The following is a 21,046-nucleotide window of genomic DNA, read 5'->3' as shown; positions in this document are numbered from 1 at the left end:
CTACAATCCTGTGTGAGTGTGTATGTTTGTCCTGGGGTGTTAAGTTCAGACTGCGTAGTTAAGCCTGCCCTGTGTCCTGCTTCTTCCTCTTCCTTTCTTGTACATCCTTTTGTTTCCTCTTTTCTTGTATATTTGTAATAAACCAATATTTGTTCTTCCTACCTTCTGGTTTCCTCTTATCCGATCGCTTTAGTCTTTTCTCGATTGAGTACCTGTGGCACGATTAAGAACCGCTCAGAATTGGGTTTAGCCTTATTGTTAATAGCTCGGATCGCGGATCGCTAACCGCTCGGCACTTTCCATCTTATCCGTGGTTCGAGCGGGAGTTATTTCCCTGCTCGCGGTCGGTGTTGGTAATTAGGTATTTGGGACCCAAATTGACCAATCACCCTATCCAAGACCGACAGGGAGGAGCGTTGTAGCTTCCAGGACTCGGGACGGCCAGCTTAAAAGGACAAGGGGATTAACCCTCCCCCCTTGATAAGGGGAGAGCCGACCCCCGAATCCGTAACAGTTGGTGTCAGAAGTGGGATTTGGACCCGAACCAAAATTTTTATCTTTTGAAAAAAAAATTTGGTCAAAATTACGAGCGCCAAAATTTAGTATTAAAAAACAAATTAAAATCGTGCCATGGATAGTCAAGGCGATCGGATGCCGGTGGGGAAGATCGAAGAGGAGTTAGAGGCAACTCAGGTCCCCAGGGAGGAAGTGGGAGAGATGGAGGAGGAAAGCAATGAGGATGCGGTAGTGGGGGGTGCAGGCGCACAAAATGGCGGCGCCTTGCAAATTGGTGAATTGAGAAATGAATTGGGCGATCAAATCGGTGGGTTAGAAAATAAATGTGAGGGGTTAGGAGGCAAATTGGGGGGATTCAGAAGCAGATTAGGGGGCCAGTTGGAGTACGTAAATGGCCAAGCCAGAGAAATTAATGAGGGGATGGCGAGGGAGGAGGCCAAGCATGAGATAAAAGCATTGGGGAGGAACATTGATCGCATGTTGAGCGAGGAGGTCGCAATTGTACGCGACGAGATAACGTGGCTAGAGGAGCGCGGGTTGAGCGAAGTTGAGCAAGGCACAGCCGGGTGGACCGGGATAGAAACCGCGACCCGGGGTATGGGGAAGCCGGCGACCGCAGAATTAGAAAATTTGATTTTATTAGCGCCAGCGGTCGTCGAGGGAAAAGACATTGAAATTAAAGAAAGAGAAATAACCGAAGCAATAGCGGAAATTGAAGAGACAGCAGACTTAGAACAGCACTCGTGGAAGGAAGGAATGGAAATTGTGCAAAGTCCATGTTCACATCATGATGCTAATCCTTATAAAGATTTGCAGGTGCGTGTGGAGAAAAGGCTCCCGAAGGTAAGCCGGGCTGTATATGGTGCTAAAAGATTTAGCGCAAAAGTGTTTGGCGCGAAAGGATTTTTCGCGCGCTTGGGATCCCGGCGTAACCCGGGCGCTTGTGGAAGGTCCGTGGAGAGGTGTATGAAAGAGAATGGCGCGCGTGTAAGAAAAAAGTGTGCGTCGAAGAGTGAGTGTGTTACAGAGGGTGAAAGTGGGTTGGAAGAGTGTGACACGGAGCGTGAGATGGATGAGGAGCGTGTGCGAGGATGCACACCTGAGGTGATTGTGGCGAGTGTGCGGGAGAGCACACCAGAGCGCATGATTGGGTGTGCGACAGGGGATTGCACACCCATGGGTAGGTGTGCGCCGAGTGGGTGTGCAACGGAGTGCACACCCGTGAGTGTTACGGAGTACGTAACGGGGGAGAGTGCGCCAGGGTTTGCGCGAGGGAGGTGTGTAACGGAGTGTGTGAGTGTGCCTGGGTGGTGTGCATGAGGGAGTGCGGTGGCGGAATTGACGGAGTGTGTGGGATGTATGAGAGGCGTTGGAGCATCGCGTTGTGTGAGTAGGAAACGGAACGCATGGTGTGAGCATGCGAGGGGAGCATCGACGCTAACCGGGACAGCGTTCAGCCCGACGTATAGCCGACGCGAGCTCTCGGGGCGTGGTGCGCTTTGTGTGCTGCGGGGGCCGGCGGGGATCGGTGCCGCGATCCCTACCCACTACAACCCGAACAACTACAACCCTAACCCTAACAACTCGCCATGCACGATTCGGGCCGGGCCCCGCCCTGCACGGTCGGTGCCGCATTTTTCCAGGCAAGGCGACCGGCCCGGTTCGAGGGGAGGTAGGAGGGTTCGGAGCGGCTCCCCCTTGTGGTGGCGGCACTCTGGCCGGGGAAGGCTGGGCAATCGCGCTTGGGAGCGAAAGGCCCTGCGTAGGGTTGTTAGGGTTAGGGTTAGGGTTGTTAGGGTTGTTGTTAGGGTTAGGGTTAGGGTTGTTAGGGTTAGGGTTAGGGTTGTTAGGGTTAGGGTTAGGGATGGTGCTTGGAGCCTTGGCCCGACAAAACCTCCTCCCCTGAATCCGAATGCCGGACGGACCCAACCACCAGGAGACTGAACATCCTCACGGATAGCCGGCTTTTCGAAGCCGAGCTGTAGAAATGCATTACCGCACGAGAGGCTCAGTATAGTGGATGATTGGTGATAGTAGTAGTGATGGCGATAGTGATGCAGCGGGATGGTAGCCCTACCATCCCTCACATCATTACTTTGGGCAAAGGAGCTATAGATTTATGGGGATTGGCGGTACCAAATTAGCCCGGGAGGGTTAGGATAAATGTATAGGGACCTAGAAATGACCATAGGTGACTTGAGATTTAAGTAGTGAAATTGTACAGGTAGTGGGGACGTAGAGTAGAGTAGTTGGATTATAACGACGAGGGAGTGCTTAGTATAAGGGATTACGGGGAGCACTGGTGTTAGAAGGGAGTAGTTAGTTAAATGATGCTGTGTGTGTGAGCTTGAAGTTTCGGATGAAATGAGGAATTGAGAGGCAATGCTGGAGAAGGATGTGTGTGTGTGTGTGTGTGTGTGTGTGTGTGTGTGTGTGTGTGTGTGTGTGTGTGTGTGTGTGTGTGTGTGTGTGTGTGTGTGTGAACGGAGTATTGTGGATGAGTGTAATTGTGTATTGAGTGCATTGACCTGCATGATGTGCAGGTGAAGTACTGGTGATATGGAATAAATGGTCTGGAATGAATGGTGTGGAGTAGATGGAGTATGGATTGAGTGGAGTGGAGTGTATGGTGCGAAGGCCCCCTTCACGAATACCCGGGGAGGGTAGTTTAAAAGTTAGGTGGAGGGAGTAGGAAAATTGTTGTTGGATATTGACATCTGTGGTGGGGTAGTAGTACGGAAGTGTTTTGTTTGGGGCATAAGTGTATGGAATGGCTGGGCGTGTGGCCTGTTAGTGAGTGTGGTTGGTTGAGCACTCCGCCACTGGTAGTCTGTCGGCCAGGTGAGGCCGCAGGTAGGCGTTGGGAGCAAAGTAGAGTTCAATGGGGCCCGTGGATCCCAAGGAGAGGACCCAGGTAGCCCGATGCCAGAGGGGGCATTAGTGGGGTAAGGGAGCCAGAGGGCCTTCCCCAGGTTAGGGTGAGGAGCTAGGTAAGCTCGGGTGGCAACTGCAGTGGCGGAGGTGTGCAGGTGAGCGGACCTGCTGGTGAGCCACACGACCCAGCCCTGAAATTGTGCGAGGGCACCGAATTGAAAAATCGGGGGAGTGAGACCCCAAATTGGAGAGCGCTACACGCCACAGTATGTTCAATGGGAATTGGTGTTTAGAACCGCATAGAGTAAAGATGGCCAATGGTTTGGCAGGGTAAGACCCCAGGTAGTGTAAAGTGTTAATGTCATTTAGAAGGATAGATAGGGAGAAAATCTCTTCGCACCATCCGCATCCACTCACCTAGGTGATAAACTCCACATCACATTTTTTTGCAAGCATTTGGAATGAAAGACGCATCTCGACGTGGGTGAGACATTGAATGATATTCCATCTCTTCCTCCTTAGGAGGGATTGATGATGAATTTGGTTTAGGGGGGATGGGAAAGACAAGTCTTAGAGACGGATTTGTAAATGGTGTAAATACAGGGTAGGGGCAAGGGTCGAGTAGGTGACATGGGGGGCGACGAACGGTTAGGGACGAGCTTTCTCGGCTCGCTCTCCCGCACTCTTCATGTTGCATTGCTTTGATTTGTTGTGTACCCTTGCGCCCCTGCCCACTGATCTGCTTGTCCTTCCTTCCCCACTCACGGACCCTTGTTCTTTTGTGCCCGAGGGAAGTGTGCAGGTGCTGTGAGTTGTGCGCCCGCCCCTTTGCTGCCTCCTGCCTGCACTGATGCACCATATGGACCACACGTTCTGTGGCCTAGCACCACCTTATGGACCACATGTTCTGTGGCCTGGCGTCTCTGCTGGGACCGACCATGGTTGCCAGCGGTATCTGGTTGTAGACCACTGTTTTTAAAGTGGCACCCATGCCCAGCAGTGGACCACCGGAGTTGGCCCTGCTGGCCAAATCAATAAATAATAAAAAGCGGACGCGGTGTGTGCCCTTTTAATAAATAACATCAGGATGAAGATTAAGACAACCAGAAACAGCGGCCCAGCAGAGAAGAAGAAGACGTCATCATTTATTCTTTTAAAATGTGTGTTTGGTGCACTTTTTGATGATGGTGCTTTTTGGTGCTTTTGGTGCATTTTCTTTATTGGTGCATATTGGTACATATGGTATGGTGTATCGGTGCAGTGCATGGCAGTGGTGTATTTCCTCTTTTCAAAAAGATATTTCTCTTCCCACAAAAGACAGGTCCTGGGTTGTAGTTGTAAAAAATCAAAATACGAGTGTTTTTGTAAATAATGCTCTCCACCGGCTAAATGTGTAGTTTGAGAATAATTCCGCAATTCGGTTAATTGTGGGCATGAGTCAGTTAGGTAGGATGCAACGCAGCAGGCCGGACATATTTAGTGTTAAAACTGTCGCACTCAGGGTGAGGTTAAAAGTAGAGGGTAACCACACCTAAGTGTCACATTAAGCTAAAAGATAGCCTTGTGTTTCGGCTCGGTCCGAGCCTGGAAAAAGGGAGGGTGCAGTGTTGCGGTTTTAAAACCCACACTCTTGTAAATAATAACTCTTGTAAATATCCCATCATTTAATAAGGTTAAAGGTTGCACCCTTAGTTAGTCCATATGCAACACGTAGGCCACCATAGGAACTTTAGTTATTTTATTATTATGTGTTTCAGATAAGGCCGTGTATCTAATAGTTGAATCTGCGTTGCATCAATTAAATAAGAGTAGGTCCCCAATTCCTTTTGTTCATGCGACCTCTCTCCAAATTCTGTTACGCGCCTTGGTTAGCGTTCGCACAGGCGCCGCCATTGACCATGCGGTCGGCTCGAGGAAGAAGGGGGCAGAGCGCCAAGATCAAGGTGTGGCTTGTCAACCAGCCGTCAAAGGCGGAGCCGGTAAGCCCTTACCAGCCAACCAGGGCTGAGGTGAGCTCGATGGCGGGCGTGGTTTTGAAGCGCGCGGAGTGTTCTAAAAGCGCGATATATAAGCGCGAGCGCAAAGCCCTTTTACGGACTTCTTTCGACGGACTCCTTTTGAAAGACCTGCGTTCAACGGACTCGTTGGGAGAGAGCGCTGATAACGGACTTGTGGGTATATGCGCGTATTGAAAGGACTGATCCAGGAGCGCACATTTGCGAACGACTTTTTGGAGGCACGCGCATTGAGAGGACCTTTGGGAGAGGGCGCGTTTGTCACAGCCATTCAAGTATTACGTTGCTCTAAAGGACACGAGCCTCCCCCCCCCCCCCCCCCCCCCCCCACCGTATGTAAGGTCTGGTCGCGCGCCAACGATACGCAAAGCTGCCTACTGGGTTTCGCCCGCGGAACCGGAGCCTGGACGGGGGTCGACTAGAGCCTGGATCATCTACCTGGACCTTCCACCCTACCCACTACAATCCCGTGTGAGTGGGTATGTTTGTCCTGGGGTGTTAAGTTAAGACTGCGTAGTTAAGCCTGCCCTGTGTCCTGCTTCTTCCTCTTCCATTCTTGTACAGCCTTTGGTTTCCTCTTTTCTTGTATATTTGTAATAAACCAATATTTGTTCTTCCTACCTTCTGGTTTCCTCTTATCCGATTGCTTTAGTCTTTTCTCGATTGAGTACCTGTGGCACGATTAAGAACCGCTCAGAATCGGGTTTAGCCTTATTGTTAATAGCTCGGATCGTGGATCGCTAACCGCTTGGCACTTTCCATCCTATCCGTGGTTCGAGCGGGAGTTATTTCCCTGCTCGCGGTCGGTGTTGGTAATTAGGTATTTGGGACCCAAATTGACCAATCACCATACCCAAGACCGACCGGGAGGAGCGTTGTAGCTTCCAGGACTCGGGACGGCCAGCTTAAAAGGACAAGGGGATTAACCCCCCCCCCCCCCCTTTATAAGGGGAGAGCCGACCCCTGAATCCGTAACAATATATATATATCATATTTAATATACATAAACATGTCTTATACATTATATTTTAAATATTATACACACTGTATATACATTTTATACATTATATTTTATATACATTATATATAAATATATATATATATTATACATTATATTTCATGTGTTGTATACAATACATATATGCATTTTATACATTATATTTTAAATGTTATGTACATATATACATCTTATCTATATAAATAAAAGTTTGTGTGTGTGTGTGTGTGTGTGTGTGTGTGTCTCTGTGTGTGTGTGTGTGTGTGTGTGTGTTTGTTTGTTTGTGTGTTTGTGTGTTTGTTTGTGTGTTTGTGTGTGTGTGTACAATATAATAATACAGTACAATATAATTATTAAATATACCACAAATCAATGTTGCTAGGAATCAGTGGTTGCTAGGATACGGCAGCATGCCAAAAACCGTTATTGGTGACAGTTTGAACATTCGAAGTGCAGTTTGATAGAAAGGTATGTGGTGTGGTCGTGCTGGTTGGTAGATTGATGTATTTAAGGGTAAGATGTGCATGATTTAATGATATTATCATATTATCAAGTGTGTAAGGAAAGTTATAAATACTGTATATGATAAGTTGATAACACATTAAATCCTATTGCGAGTAAAGTTGGAATAAGTGATGTTGCATTGATGGGTTGACTGACTGCCTGGACGCAACTGAGGTTGTGGATCTACTGATGTACCATCTATTGATGTGGATCCATGATCGAGGTTGTGGATCCGCCGTTTGGAGAGGTCCTGGGCTGAAAGGATCGAAACCTCGAGGAAGAACGGTGCCCGGCTGATGATCCGTGCAGTCGGGAAACGAGTCAATTGCTTACAGGTTAAGGCTCTTGCTTTAGGTGGAGAAACTATGTTTGAGGTTTACAATTTAAATAAAGTTAAATGTGGGATGTTGTAAAATTAACATCATTTACAACAATCCTTTAAATTATTTATATTTAAGTTTAGGAACTACCGATACTGTACAATTAATTAAGTGTGTGTGTGTGTGTGTGTGTGTGTGTGTGTGTGTGTGTGTGTGTGTGTGTGTGTGTGTGTCTGTGAATAAAAGAGAGATAGAATTGTGAGGAACAGAAATGAAAAAACGTGTGTGTGTGTGTGTGTGTGTGTGTGTGTGTGTGTGTGTGTTATAATGAACCTTTTATGTATCTCTATCTTTCTCATTGCATTCCCCCTTACCTCGCCCTATCTTTTTTCAATTCTAACATACTGGATAATTATTCTAATCAATACTTTGTCAAATGTGAAAAGCTTTCAGCACAATGATAAGATGACGCTCTTTAAAATCAAATCCCTAGAAAGACCTCCAGATGATCAAGGCTCAGACACAACTCTTACTCCTTTTGGAGGTAAGGTGTATGTTTCTACATTAAAAACATGCCATTATTTTACATTACTTGTAGAAAACCTGTCTGCTTTTAAAATTGCTTATTTGTACCAATTCAATTGTTTGTTGAAAAACTTTCTTCCTCGGTTTTGACAGAATATGTATCCATTTCTCGCAAGAATTAAGGCACGATCAAAATTAGCGAGAGAGCAAGAAAACCCAATTGAATTAATTTTATTCTATATCAAATAAACTGAGATTTCATTTGCATTTTACATTTTGATCTTATCTGGATCAAATTGACAATTATTTCTCGTTTATAACTAACACAAAGATGTTGGCAATGAAGAGACAGAGAGCGTCGACGATGCCGGAAATCCCATGAACATTGAAATATCAATTTGGCCAGGGACATGGCCCATGCGTCACTTGAGGGACACGTCACGTGAGGGACATGGCCCATGCGTCACTTGAGGTACACGTCACGTGAGGGACATGGCCCATGCGTCACTTGAGGTACACGTCACGTGAGGGACATGGCCCATGCGTCACTTTAGGGACATAGCGTATGCATCACATGAGGGACACATCACGTGAGGAACATGACCCATGCGTCACTTGAGGGACACATCACGTGAGGAACATGGCCCATGCGTCACCTGAGGGACATAGCCTATGCGTCACATGAGGAACACATAACATGAGGGACATGGCCCATGCGTCACTTGAGGGACACATCACGTGAGGAACATGACCCATGCGTCACTTGAGGGACACATCACATGAGGGACATGGCTCATGCGTCACCTGAGGGACATAGGCTATGCATCACATGATGGACACGTCATGTGAGGGATATGACCCAAGCCAACACAAACTGATGAAAATGCAATACTCGTACTTTCCTTCATTCTTTTTTCCCCCCTTTCAGAGCTCACATTGCCTATCTACGCTCTCATCCTGCTGGTGTTTGTCGGAAGCTTCTTCTTCCTTCTTCATTTCCTCTCCATCACTCCATTGATCAAGAGGTGCTGTGTTCAGACTTTCGGTATGTTGATGTTTTGTACTTAAATGTCTAGATCAAGTCTAAAATGACTTATTGAGGAGTAGGAATGGAAAGAGATTAGTGAGGGAATCAACACAAGGTGTCTCTGTTACAACGACAGAGTTAATGGAACACCTTACTCTGTGCAGTCTTGAGAAAGGTGACATATGAGATCGGGTTAACCCCATAGACTTACATCCACCAACTAGACCACGTGCTCCTCATTCAGCATATTGTCCTGTGATTCCCCTCGGTGAAGACCGGAAAATCACGGATAGAAAATCGAGCGTTAATGGAGGTGGTGTTCAATAGTGGATTTTATATCTACACTCCTGAGGAAGAAAGAAGAAGAAGAAACTGGAAGCTTTTACCTGTCGTGATCCCCGCCGGGCAGTCTTCAAACCTGTGGAAATTAACTCAAACCGAGGCGGATTTAAAATGTACAAAAAAATTAACTGGTTTATTTAACGGAACCCGAGAACAAGGAAAACGCGATGCTCAAATAAATGTCCTAAATTGGGATCCCCCACACCAGGCTTATAACACACACGAGGAGAGAATTTAAATGAAAATAAAAGCGTTGTGTGTGTGTGTGTGTGTGGGCTTAGCTCAACCACTCGGGGTCTCATCGGGGTTCGTCGGCTCGTCCGGTGCGTTGGCGGGAACCGCCCGGTCGTTGGTGGGAAGTAGGCCTCAGTCCGCCTCATTCGCACGCTGCCAGGCCACACCGGATGTCTCGCTCGCCCCTGCCTCCTCATGCTTCAGCGGCAAGCCGCCCTTGTACGCTCGTCGCTCGCATGGAGAACCCAGCTCTTCGTCCGTGCTCTTCCTCCTCACGTCCAAATGAACAGAGGGAACGAGGAGACGATGCCGGCACACAACCGCTTGCTCCAAGGTCCAGAACGTCAAGCAGGCACGAGAGCGAGAAGTCCGAAGCAAGAGAGGGTCCAACGCAAGAGAGAGAATGTCGGTCTCTCTCCACTTTTTATCAATCCCTCGTGACGTCCTCTGCCTCTCCACCATTCCCTGCCGGCCAACACCACAGGCCCAGTTCTCCACCAATGGCTCCAAAGGCTTCCGCTCAACCAAAGGCTTCCGCTTCCGGTATTGCCGGCGAGGTTCCGTTTTTCGAAGCTGTCAACGCTCTCCACGCTATCGAAGTTAAGTAATTGTTTCCATTTGTATTTTCGTCAAAACTATTTATTTTATGGAGTGTGTACGTATACTGTGTCCCGAGGAAGATATTCTCAGTGTTAATCTTTCATACCTGCATAAAATATTGTCGGTTAATTCGCGTCGTGTCTTTTTAGGCCTTGTACCGTGTCCGACCTTGAGGCTTTGTTTTTCTCTCAGAGGTCCATCTATTGTGCTCCAACTACTTTCATTCTCAGTTTTTTCCCAGTCTTTTCACCCCATACGTCCTTGTTTAAAATCTCAACTCAAAAACAAAAAAACATTTCCTTCTCTGTTCTTATTCGTTGTTCTTATTCGTTTATTCGTTGTTCTTATTCGTTCGTTCGTTCTTCGACAACGTGTTTCACCCACATTTCCCAAGATAGTTTTCACTGTTAAACTTTAAAATGTTTAAACTTTCCCCTGAAGTACTGTATTCTGTCGTGTATTATAACACCTTTTTCTTCTTCTTCTTTAAAAGGTTGCTTTCGACTTGCTCACGAAATCTATTCATTCCAAAAAAAAATTCCATCTCTGACAGTGCCTCTTTCATACATTCCCTAAACTCTCCTGCTCTCCACCCCCCTTCCAGCGTCCTCAAACGTATTTTTGACTCGAAGGTCACAAGAAACTCATTTTGCAATAAATGTTCGTTTCCCATTAATCGTACACTTTCCAAAATCCAATCTCACCCCTCCCCTCCAAATGTTCCCCATCACCCCTCCCCTCCAAATCTTCCCCATCACCCATCCCTTTCAAATTTTCCCCCTTGCCCCTCCCCTCCAAATCCTCCCCATCACCCATCCCTTTGAAATCTCCCCCCTTGCCCCTTCCCTCCTAAACTCCCCCCACACCCTTCCCCTCCTAGACTCCCCCTCGCCCCTCCCCTCCTAGACTCCCCCTCACCCCTCCCCTCCAAATCTACCCCATCTCCCATCCCTTTCAAATCCCTCCCCTTGTCCCTTCCCTCCAAAACTCCCCCCTAACCCCTCCCCTCATAAACTCCCCCCTCACCCCACCCCTTCAAATCTCCCCACCCTCATTTCTTCTCCATTTCCCCCCTCTCACCCCTCCTTCTCAAAGCGTCCTCCCCGCTTCTTCCCTCTTCCAACTCTCACCTCCATCTCCCCCAACCTTCTGCCTCGCTCTTCCCCCTCCTCAAATAACACCTCACTGTGCCTCACCCAATCACCATCAAACCTTTTGTCAGCCCCATCCTTCCCTTTCTTCGAGCTATTCTGAAATCTCTGACACACCTTCAACAGCTCTCCCTACCTCTTCCTCCTCTTCCACATCTTACCCTACCCCTCATGCCCCCCCCCCTGTTCTGTATCCGATGCTCCCCCTTCCTCTTCATTAACGGTATGGACCTCAAACATCCGGGGCCTTCGTTCAAACTTAACTGATCTCTCCATACAGGTTGCTTCTGACAAACCAGACGTGATCTGCTTAACAGAAACTTTCCTCCTTCATGATGTCGCTGATTCCTTAGTATCTCTCCTGGGTTACTCCCTCCTCCGGTACGATAGACCTGGGCCTCGTCCTGGAGGTGGGGTTACTATCTTTATCAAAAACTCTCTTTCTCACTCGCCCTGCACTGCCCTCTCTCCACCTCACCCCCAGGAATACCTCTGGCTACGGCTTCCCCTTCTCTCCCACCTCTTGTTCGTATGTGTGTTGTACCATCCACCAAACAGCGATGACTCCATCTACATCTCGCTGTCTGATAATATGGACCAACTTCTATCTACTCATCCAAACTTTCTCTTCCTCATATGTGGTGGTTTCAATTGTCACCATTCCAGTTGGCTGGGTGTGGGTACCTCTCTCACCAGCCATGGCTCCTCAGCAAAGGACTTCTGCGACTCACTGGGATTGACACAATCTGTCAATTTCCCGACCCGGATCTCAGTCAACGGAGCATCTTCTCTTCTGGACTTGGTTATGACTAACTTCCCTGAAAATGTCTGCTGCTCTTCTTCTCCTCCAATCGGCTCATCTGATCATGTGCTTGTTAAAGTGGACATCTCTCTGACCATTCTCAGGGAGCCTCCTCAGTGTCGACGAGTCTGGCGTTTCACTCAGGCCAACTGGCACGGTCTTCAAGCAGCCATCAATCATCTGGACTGGTCTCCCATCTCTACCGCCTCTGACATCAACTCATCCTGGGAATTCTTCCAAAGTAAATTGCTCTCTCTCATGCACAAATTTATCCCATCTCGTCTTCAGTTGTCATACCCTTCCTCCCGTCCATGGTACACGGATTCTTGTGGTGAGGCTGTTGCCCAGAAACAACTTGCCTTCGTCTCCTGGAAAGCTAATCCAACGGAAGGAAATCTCATTTCCTTTCACAAAGCCCGAAACAAGTGTGTGTCCACCCTCAGGAGAGCCAGGAAACAATATCTCTCCATTCTCAAGACCGAACTCTCCTATCTGTCTCCCTCTTCCAAATCCTGGTGGCGTCTGGTCAAATCTGTTTCTGGTGTTTGTTCCCCCTCCATCCCCTCCCTCACCTCAAATGGCTTCACAGCTGACTCCGCACGTGAAAAAGCTGAATGCCTCAACTCTGTGTTTGCTTCTAAATCTTGTGTCCCAAACCCATCCCTCTCTGTACCCACCGTACCCAGTCGTACCCAGCTGCTCCTGGACACCGTCCTTTCCTCCTGACAAGGTGGAAAAGTTTCTGTCAACCCTCGACTCTGATTCTGCAACTGGACCTGACGGCATCAGCCCACGAGTCCTAAAATCCTGTTCTTCCGCTCTTTCACTCCCTCTCTCTGTTCTCTTCACCCTCTCTTTTGCTCAAGGTCATCTGCCATCTGCTTGGAAATCTGCCAACATCACCGCTTTGCACAAAAAAGGCGCAAAAACAGATCTCAGCAACTACAGACCAATCAGCCTTCTCCCAATTATCAGCAAAGTCATGGAATCCATCATTGCTTCAGATATGAAATCTTTCCTCTTCTCCAATGGCTTGATCTCTGATCATCAATTTGGTTTCAGACCTGGTCACTCGACTCTGGACATGCTACTTCTGCTTTCTCAACAATGGATGGAGGTCCTCAATGCCAAACAGGAAATTAGAGCTGTCTCCCTTGACATATCACGTGCCTTCGATACGGTCTGGCACCCCGCTCTGCTCACCAAACTCTCCTCTTTTGGTATCCATGGAAATCTACACGCATGGCTGGCGGACTTCCTCTCTAGTCGTAGTCAACGTGTGGCCCTGAATGGGTTTCTCTCATCTCCTCTTCCTGTTCAGGCTGGAGTTCCCCAAGGCAGTGTTCTGGGCCCTGTGCTTTTTCTGGTCTTCATCAATGACCTCTCTGACTCTCTTGAAAATCCTCTCTATCTCTTTGCTGATGACTCTACTCTCTGTCGCTCCATTCTTCAACCCTCAGATCGGCAGTCTGCAGCCTCCTCGCTATCTGCAGACCTGGACAAAATCACAGACTGGGCAAACAAGTGGAACATGTCTTTCAATCCTGACAAATCTCACACTCTTACGATGTCTCTCCGAAAAGTCCGACTGGACAACCCTCCCATCCACTTTCTGAATAATCCTCTCCAAGAAGTTCTGTAACTCAAGCTTTTGGGTCTCACTATCTGCCATGATCTTTCCTGGGAAAACCACATTTCAAATCTGGCCTCCAAAGCCAGTCGCCGACTGGGCATCCTCCGTCGTGGGAAGTCCTTCCTAGGCACACCTGAGCTCCTCACCACATATGAGGCTTTCATCCGCAGCTCAATGGAATACTGTTCTCCCCTCTGGGCTGGTGCTCCTGCCTCACACCTAGCTCGTCTTCACGCTGTTGAAACCAAAGCGTTCAGAATCATTGGAATCTCCCGCGATGAAGCTACCTCCGAGGGCCTTTCACTTTCTCACCGCAGGCAGGTTGGTGGGCTTTCTGTCTTCTACCGACTCCTCTCCGGCCTTGCTCCTCCAGCTCTCTCTGGGCTCTGTCCCCCAAATATTCCTACAGGTCGCACAAGATCTGCCTGCAACCATCTTATGGTTAAACTGCCAAAATCAAGACACTCTGCTCACCTTCACTCCTTCATTCCTCTTTTCTCCCGCCTCTGGAACAAACTCCCTCACTCTCTTCAATCCCACTCCTCCCTCCAGGTCTTTAAAACAGCTTTCACCACCATCTCTTATCTTCTCCCATCCAAAACCTTGATCTTTTTGCAATGCTGGCCAAAGTGTTTGCAATGCCTGCTAAAGTGTTTGCAATGCTCGCCAAAGTGTTTGCAATGCTGGTTAAAGTGTTTGCAATGCTCGCAAAAGTGTTTGCAATGCTGGTTAAAGTGTTTGCAATGCTCGCGAAAGTGTTTGCAATGCTGGTTCTTGTGTCCCAAACTAAAGTGTTTAGCATTGCTGGTTAAAGTGTTTGCAATGCTGGCTAAAGTGTTTGCAATGCTGGCTAAAGTGTTTGCAATGCTGGCTAAAGTGTTTGCAATGCTGGCTAAAGTGTTTGCAATGCTGGCTAAAGTGTGTGCAATGCTGACTAAAGTGTTTGCAATGCTGGCTAAAGTGTTTGCAATGCTGGCTAAAGTGTTTGCAATGCTGGCTAAAGTATTTGCAATGCTGGCCAAAGTGTTTGAAATGCTGGCCAAAGTGTTTGCAATGCTGGCCAAAGTGTTTGAAATGCTGGCCAAAGTGTTTGCAATGCTGGCCAAAGTGTTTGCAATGCTGGCCAAAGTGTTTGCAATGCTGGCCAAAGTGTTTGCAATGCTGGCCAAAGTGTTTGCAATGCTGGCCAAAGTGTTTGCAATGCTGGCCAATGTGTTTGCAATGCTGCCCAAAGTGTTTGCAATGCTGGCCAAAGTGTTCGCAATGCTGGCTGAAGTGTTTGCAATGCTGGCTAGGGTGTTTCCAATGCTGGCCAAAGTGTTTGCAATGCTGGCTGAAGTGTTTGCAATGCTGGCTGAAGTGTTTGCAATGCTGGCTAAAGTGTTTGTAATGCTGGCTGAAGTGTTTGCAATGCTGCCAAAGTGTTTGCAATGCTAGCTAAAGTGTTTGCAATGCTGGCGACAGTGTTTGCAATGCTGGTTAAAGTGTTTGCAATGCTGGCCAAAGTGTTTGCAATGCTAGCTAAAGTGTTTGCAATGCTGGCCAAAGTCTATGCAATGCTGGCTAAAGTGTTTGCAATGCTGGATAAAGTGTTTGAAATGCTGGCCAAAGTGTTTGCAATGCTGGAGAAAGTGTTTGCAATGCTGGCCAAAGTGTTTGCAATGTTGGCCAAAGTGTTTGCACTGCTGGCTAAAGTGTTTGCAATGCTGGCCAAAGTGTTTGCAATGCTGGCCAAAGTGTTTCCAATGCTGGCTAAAGTGCTTGCAATGCTGGCCAAAGTGTTTGCAATGCTGGCTATAGAGTTTGCAATGCTGGCTAAAGTGTTTGAAATGCTGGCCAAAGTGTTTGCAATGCTGGCTAAAGTGTTTGCAATGCTGGCTGAAGTGTTTGAAATGCTGGCCAATGTTTTTGCAATGCTGGCTAAAGTGTTTGAAATGCTGGCCAAAGTGTTTGCAATGCTGGCTAAAGTGTTTGCAATGATGGCTAAAGTGTTTGCAATGCTGGCTAAAGTGTTTGCAATGCTGGCCAAAGTGTTTGCAATGCTGGCTAATGTGTTTGCAATGCAAACCTGTTTGCAAGGCGAAGGTGTTTCGCATTGCCAACATTTGCCTTTGCCAACCAGCATTGCAAACACTTTAGCCAGCATTGCAAACACTTTGGCCAGCATTGCAAACACTTTGGCCAGCATTGGAAACACCTTAGCCAGCATTGCAAACACTTCAGCCAGCATTGCGAACACTTTGGCCAGCATTGGAAACGCATTGCAAACACTTTAGCCAGCATTGCAAACACCCTAGCCAGCATTGCAAACACTTTAGCCAGCATTGCGAACACTTTGGCCAGCATTGGAAACACTTTGGCCAGCATTGCAAACACTTTCGCCAGCATTGCAATCACTTTAGCCAGCATTGCAAACACCTTCGCCAGCATTGCAAACACTTTGGGCAGCATTGCAAACACATTGGCCAGCATTGCAAACACTTTAGCCAGCATTGCAAACACTTTAGCCAGCATTGCAAACACTTTGGACAGCATTGCAAACACTTTAGCCAGCATTGCAAAAACGTTCGCCAGCATTGCAAACACTTCAGCCAGCATTGCAAACACTTTGGCCAGCATTGCAAACACTTTAGCCAGCATTGCCAAGACTTTAGCCAGCATTGCAAACACTTTGGCCAGTATTGCAAACACTTTGGCCAGCATTGCAAACACTTTAGCCAGCATTGCAAAGACTTTAGCCAGCATTGCAAACACTTTAGCCAGCATTGCAAACACTTTGGCCAGCATTGCAAACACTTTAGCCAGCATTGCAAACACTTTGGCCAGCATTGCAAACACTTTGGCCAGCATTGCAAACACTTTAGCCAGCATTGCCAAGACTTTAGCCAGCATTGCAAACACTTTGGCCAGTATTGCAAACACTTCAGCCAGCATTGCAAACACTTTAGCCAGCATTGCAAACACTTTGGCCAGCATTGCAAACACTTTAGCCAGCATTGCAAACACTTTAGACAGCATTGCAAACACTTTACCTCGCATTGCAAACACTTTGGCCAGCATTGCAAACACTTTAGCCAGCATTGCAAACACTTTAGACAGCATTGCAAACACTTTAGCTCACATTGCAAACACTTTAACCAGCATTGCAAACACTTTGGCCAGCATTGCAAACACTTTGGCCAGCATTGCAAACACTTTAGCCAGCATTGCAAACACTTTAGACAGCATTGCAAACACTTTACCTCGCATTGCAAACACTTTGGCCAGCATTGCAAACACTTTGGCCAGCATTGCAAACACTTTGGCCAGCATTGCAAACACTTTAGTCAGCATTGCAAACACTTTAACCAGCATTGCAAACACTTCAGCCAGCATTGCAAACACTTCAGCCAGCATTGCAAACTCTTATTATCAAGCATTTACATCATAGATTGAGTTCTCGAACAGTAGTTTGTGCCCCCCCGCGGTTACCCTAATGCCCCCCGATTCGATTTATTCTGACGCCGACTCTGGGTGGACATGTAAGAAACCTTGTCCGTCATCACCATTCGAGCGAGGAGACGAATAAACTCGATTTCCCTCACAAGGAACTTTAATGCAAGCAAAGGCCTTGAGGCCTATCAAGGCTGCGCTGTGATTGCCAACCTCTGGTTGTTTGTCCGTGCGCCCGGATGTCGTCGTGGCGAATGTGGCGTGAGGGCTGTGGGAATAACAACACGGTGAAGATGCGGAGCTCGGCGAGAAAAACGACTTAAACATTCAAAAACACGAGAGGGAAGGTGTTTTGACGAGAAAATAAGAACATTAATCCCCATTGGTCGATGAAGGAAAATAAACACAAGACTCCCCCTTCTGGAGAAGAAAAAGCCTTCAACAGGTGGTGGTCCCAGGCGGTCTCCCATCCAGGTACGAACCGGGCCCGAACCTGCTTCGCTTCCGAGATCGGGCGTATTCAGGGTGGTATGGTCGAAGGCGACAATTAATAGCCATTAAGACTTTATCAAGATGAATGATAACATTGTTTTGAACTCCTTCACAAACTTTAAACTCAAACTTCACAAAACTGGAAGTCATCGCATTCTAAAATATCATTTTCTAAAACTCACGATGACAATTGTAAGGAGTATCGATGTACTTTCGTGGGTTTTGGGGGGGTTTGTGGTGTTTGTGGGGCAGGGTGTTTGTGGTGACTTTAAAAAAAAAAATTTTTACTTCAAAGTTTATTCTTTCTCCGTTGTGTAATGGTAACACCACCACACACAAATACAAATGATTACAACAAAAAAGAGCAGAATTTCTTGAAAGACCTTCACAGACCAAAAGTTGATAAAGGATCATGGGATTGGTGGAGAAAAGAGCGGATGAACAGGGATGGACACCGAGTTCTAATAACTCCGCAAGACCAAGGACTACAGCGACAGATTAAAATACAATGATGACAAACAGACAAGTGCAGGTTCTGCAAAGATGATACAGCAGTCATCCTCTTTCAGGATGCAAAACACCAAAGTCAGAACAACTGTACACACAAAGGCATAACAATGTTTGCAGGATAATTCAACGGCATGTTTCGAAAAAAACTCCAACATCCCAATACCTGATAAGTAGTGGAAGCACATCCCAGAAAGGTAGATAATGATTACTCAACAGATCAACATCTGCCAGCAACCCTCTGATGGTTAAACTGTCAAAATCAAGACTTTTTGCTCACCTTCACTCCTTCATTCCTCTTTTCTTCCGCCTCTGGAACAAACTCCCACATTCTCTTCAATCCCACTCCTCCCTCCAGGTGTTTAAAACAGCTGTTCACCACCATCTCTTATCCTCCCCCATCCAAAACCTTGATCTTTTCTACCCCCGTTAATTCACCCCAGATACACTTTTTTGAAATACCAACTTATTTCCTGGAAGTCCTAGAATGGTCCATGTGTTTTATACCTCTCCCAAGTCCCACCCCCACCCATGGTTTTTCATGAAATCCAATATGGCCACCACGTTCCGTGACATATGACGTCAGCCTTAGGATGTACATCAACTCAAGTGGCCGACGATAAGTGGCCAAAGTTTCAAGTTCCTTTGATCAAGGGTTTGGCCTGTAGGTCGACACAAAAATCATGGAATTGTAGCAAAAGAAAAAGTGAACGATAATGTCATCATTTTGAATTCGCCTGTGGCAGGAAATCTGAAGACGAAGCCCATGGGTCAAGCGGAGCTGACGATGCTCCGTTGAGATGCGTTTTTCATCACCGTCGAGGTTTATCCATGAATTTGTGCCATCACAAGCCTTCTGCCAACTATTGTAAGAGAAACTGACGATTTTGGAATGATTTTAGAGGAAAAGATGCACTGAACAGACAGATTTTTTGCTGAAATGAGCTCGGGCGTTACATCGCTGGGCGTCGCCATTTTGTGTGAAACTCGATATTCCCTCGTCCAACGGGCGCGACTGCAAAGTTTGATTGGTCGAGACGGTGTACAATTTTGCCAAAGTGCTGCCAAACTGAAGGTTTTTGGAAGTGCAAACAAGGATATTTGTGTTGTACAGTGTTCAAATATATGATTCAATTGAAATGAAGGTTTTTTTTTACCCTAACTGCACTGGAGGGGGGAGGGAAGGGGGTCGGAGGCCCCCCCTCGACATTTTTCGCAATTTTTTCATCAGAGTTTCAAGTTAATCAGACCATGAATAGCCGAGATATTATTGGGGGGGGGGGGGGGGGAGGGTAAGGGGGATGGCCTAAGTCAGGGAAAGCTTTAGAATCACACAGTTCAGTTAGGGTTAAAGGCTTTAGGAATAAAAGGAAGCATCGAATGTGACGTTTACTGCTGTTGAAACATTTGGGAAACACCGTCTTTTACACCACCTTATTTAACACGTTACATTAATTTATTGGTGCCTGTTGTTTGTATCCTTTACAACGTCCCTAAAACAGTAAGTTTCCTGTTTGGAATGATTTTGTATTTTGTTTGACAGAAAGACAGAATGTAGGAATTGCTTTACCACGTTGTGTGGGATGAGATGCCAACCGCTGTGCAATATTTTCCAATTCAGAGTCAAAGTTCTGCTGAACTGCAGGTTTTTATTCGTGCAAACAAGCCGATTCGTGCTCGACAGTGTTGAAAACATGAAATTCAATTGAGATTCCTCGACCACCAGACGGACACAGACAGATTTTCCTCTTCTTCTTTTGTATGTAGCGCGCATCATTGTGAAATGACAAAGTGAAACTGTGGGAAAGACTGGCTGACACCCAGACAGAGTGAAAGACAGACAGACACACAGACAGAGTGAACCAATTACTTCCCCGCGCTTTGCACTACGTGCGGGGGTAAATGTCACAGCACATGAACTACAACTGGAAGCTGTCCGAGGAGCTCATTACCATTCCTTAAAATATCTGTTGGAGTGAAGACGCTATGATAGAGACCCCTGAGAATATTCCACTTCATCCTCAAAACAAAAACCTAAAAATTGTTTAGAATTTGTGATCAACTATTATTGTTTGAATGCTCCTTTGTGTTCAAATGTTTAAAGGTTTTCCTTTCATTGCAGTTTCAAGTATGCAGTTCACAAGAAGGTATGGACAATGAAGATTGTTATGGATAATAGTAACAATAAAAAGAATGACATCATGAAAACTATCCTAAAATTAAATTTGATGATGATGATGAAAGAGAGGTTCTTGGAATTATTTCAACTGAGCTGTTAAATTGTTTAAAAAGATGAGTGATGTTAAATTATTTTAAAAGATGAGATGTTAAATTCGTTAAAAAGATGAGATGTTATTTTCTTTAAAAAGATGAGATGTTATATTCTTTAAAAAGATGAGATGTTATATTCTTTAAAAAGACGAGATGTTAAATTATTTAAAAAGATGAGAGATGTTAAATTATTTAAAAAGATGAGAGATGTTAAATTATTTAAAAAGATGAGTGATGTTAAATTATTTAAAAAGATGAGATGTTAAGTTATTTAAAAAGATGAGAGATGTTAAATTGTTTAAAAAGATGAGTGATGTTAAATTATTTTAAAAGATGAGATGTTAAATTCGTTAAAAAGATGAGATGTTATTTTCTTTAAAAAGATGAGATGTTATATTCTTTAAAAAGATGAGATGTTATATTCTTTAAAAAGATGAGATGTTAAATTATTTAAAAAGATGAGAGATGTTAAATTATTTAAAAAGATGAGAGATGTTAAATTATTTAAAAAGATGAGAGATGTTAAATTATTTAAAAAGATGAGAGATGTTAAATTATTTTAAAAGATGAGAGATGTTAAATTATTTTAAAAGATGACATGTTAAATTCGTTAAAAAGATGAGATGTTATTTTCTTTAAAAAGATGAGATGTTATATTCTTTAAAAAGATGAGATGTTATATTCTTTAAAAATATGAGTGATGTTAAATTATTTAAAAATATGAGAGATGTTAAATTCTTTAAAAAGATGAGAGATGTTATATTCTTTAAAAATATGAGATGTCAAATTATTTAAAAATATGAG

General features: G+C 45.7%; 1 protein-coding gene across 1 annotated transcript in view; it reads left to right on the top strand.

Annotated features, from left to right (window-relative positions):
• NPHS1 (NPHS1 adhesion molecule, nephrin) overlaps window positions 1-21,046 on the top strand; it is a 170,463-nt gene that overhangs the window by 144,017 nt on the left and 5,400 nt on the right. Inside the window, exons 24-26 of the mRNA XM_078774870.1 lie at window positions 7,720-7,770; window positions 8,680-8,796; window positions 20,094-20,118. Of these exons, the coding sequence (XP_078630996.1) occupies window positions 7,720-7,770; window positions 8,680-8,796; window positions 20,094-20,118 (193 nt within the window). The remainder of the gene's footprint in view (window positions 1-7,719; window positions 7,771-8,679; window positions 8,797-20,093; window positions 20,119-21,046) is intronic.

The sequence above is a fragment of the Myxine glutinosa genome, chromosome 3 (genome assembly GCF_964187855.1).
Source record: "Myxine glutinosa chromosome 3, kmMyxGlut1.1, whole genome shotgun sequence".
NCBI lineage: Eukaryota > Metazoa > Chordata > Myxini > Myxiniformes > Myxinidae > Myxine > Myxine glutinosa.
This window is presented reverse-complemented; position numbering and strand designations above follow the sequence as displayed.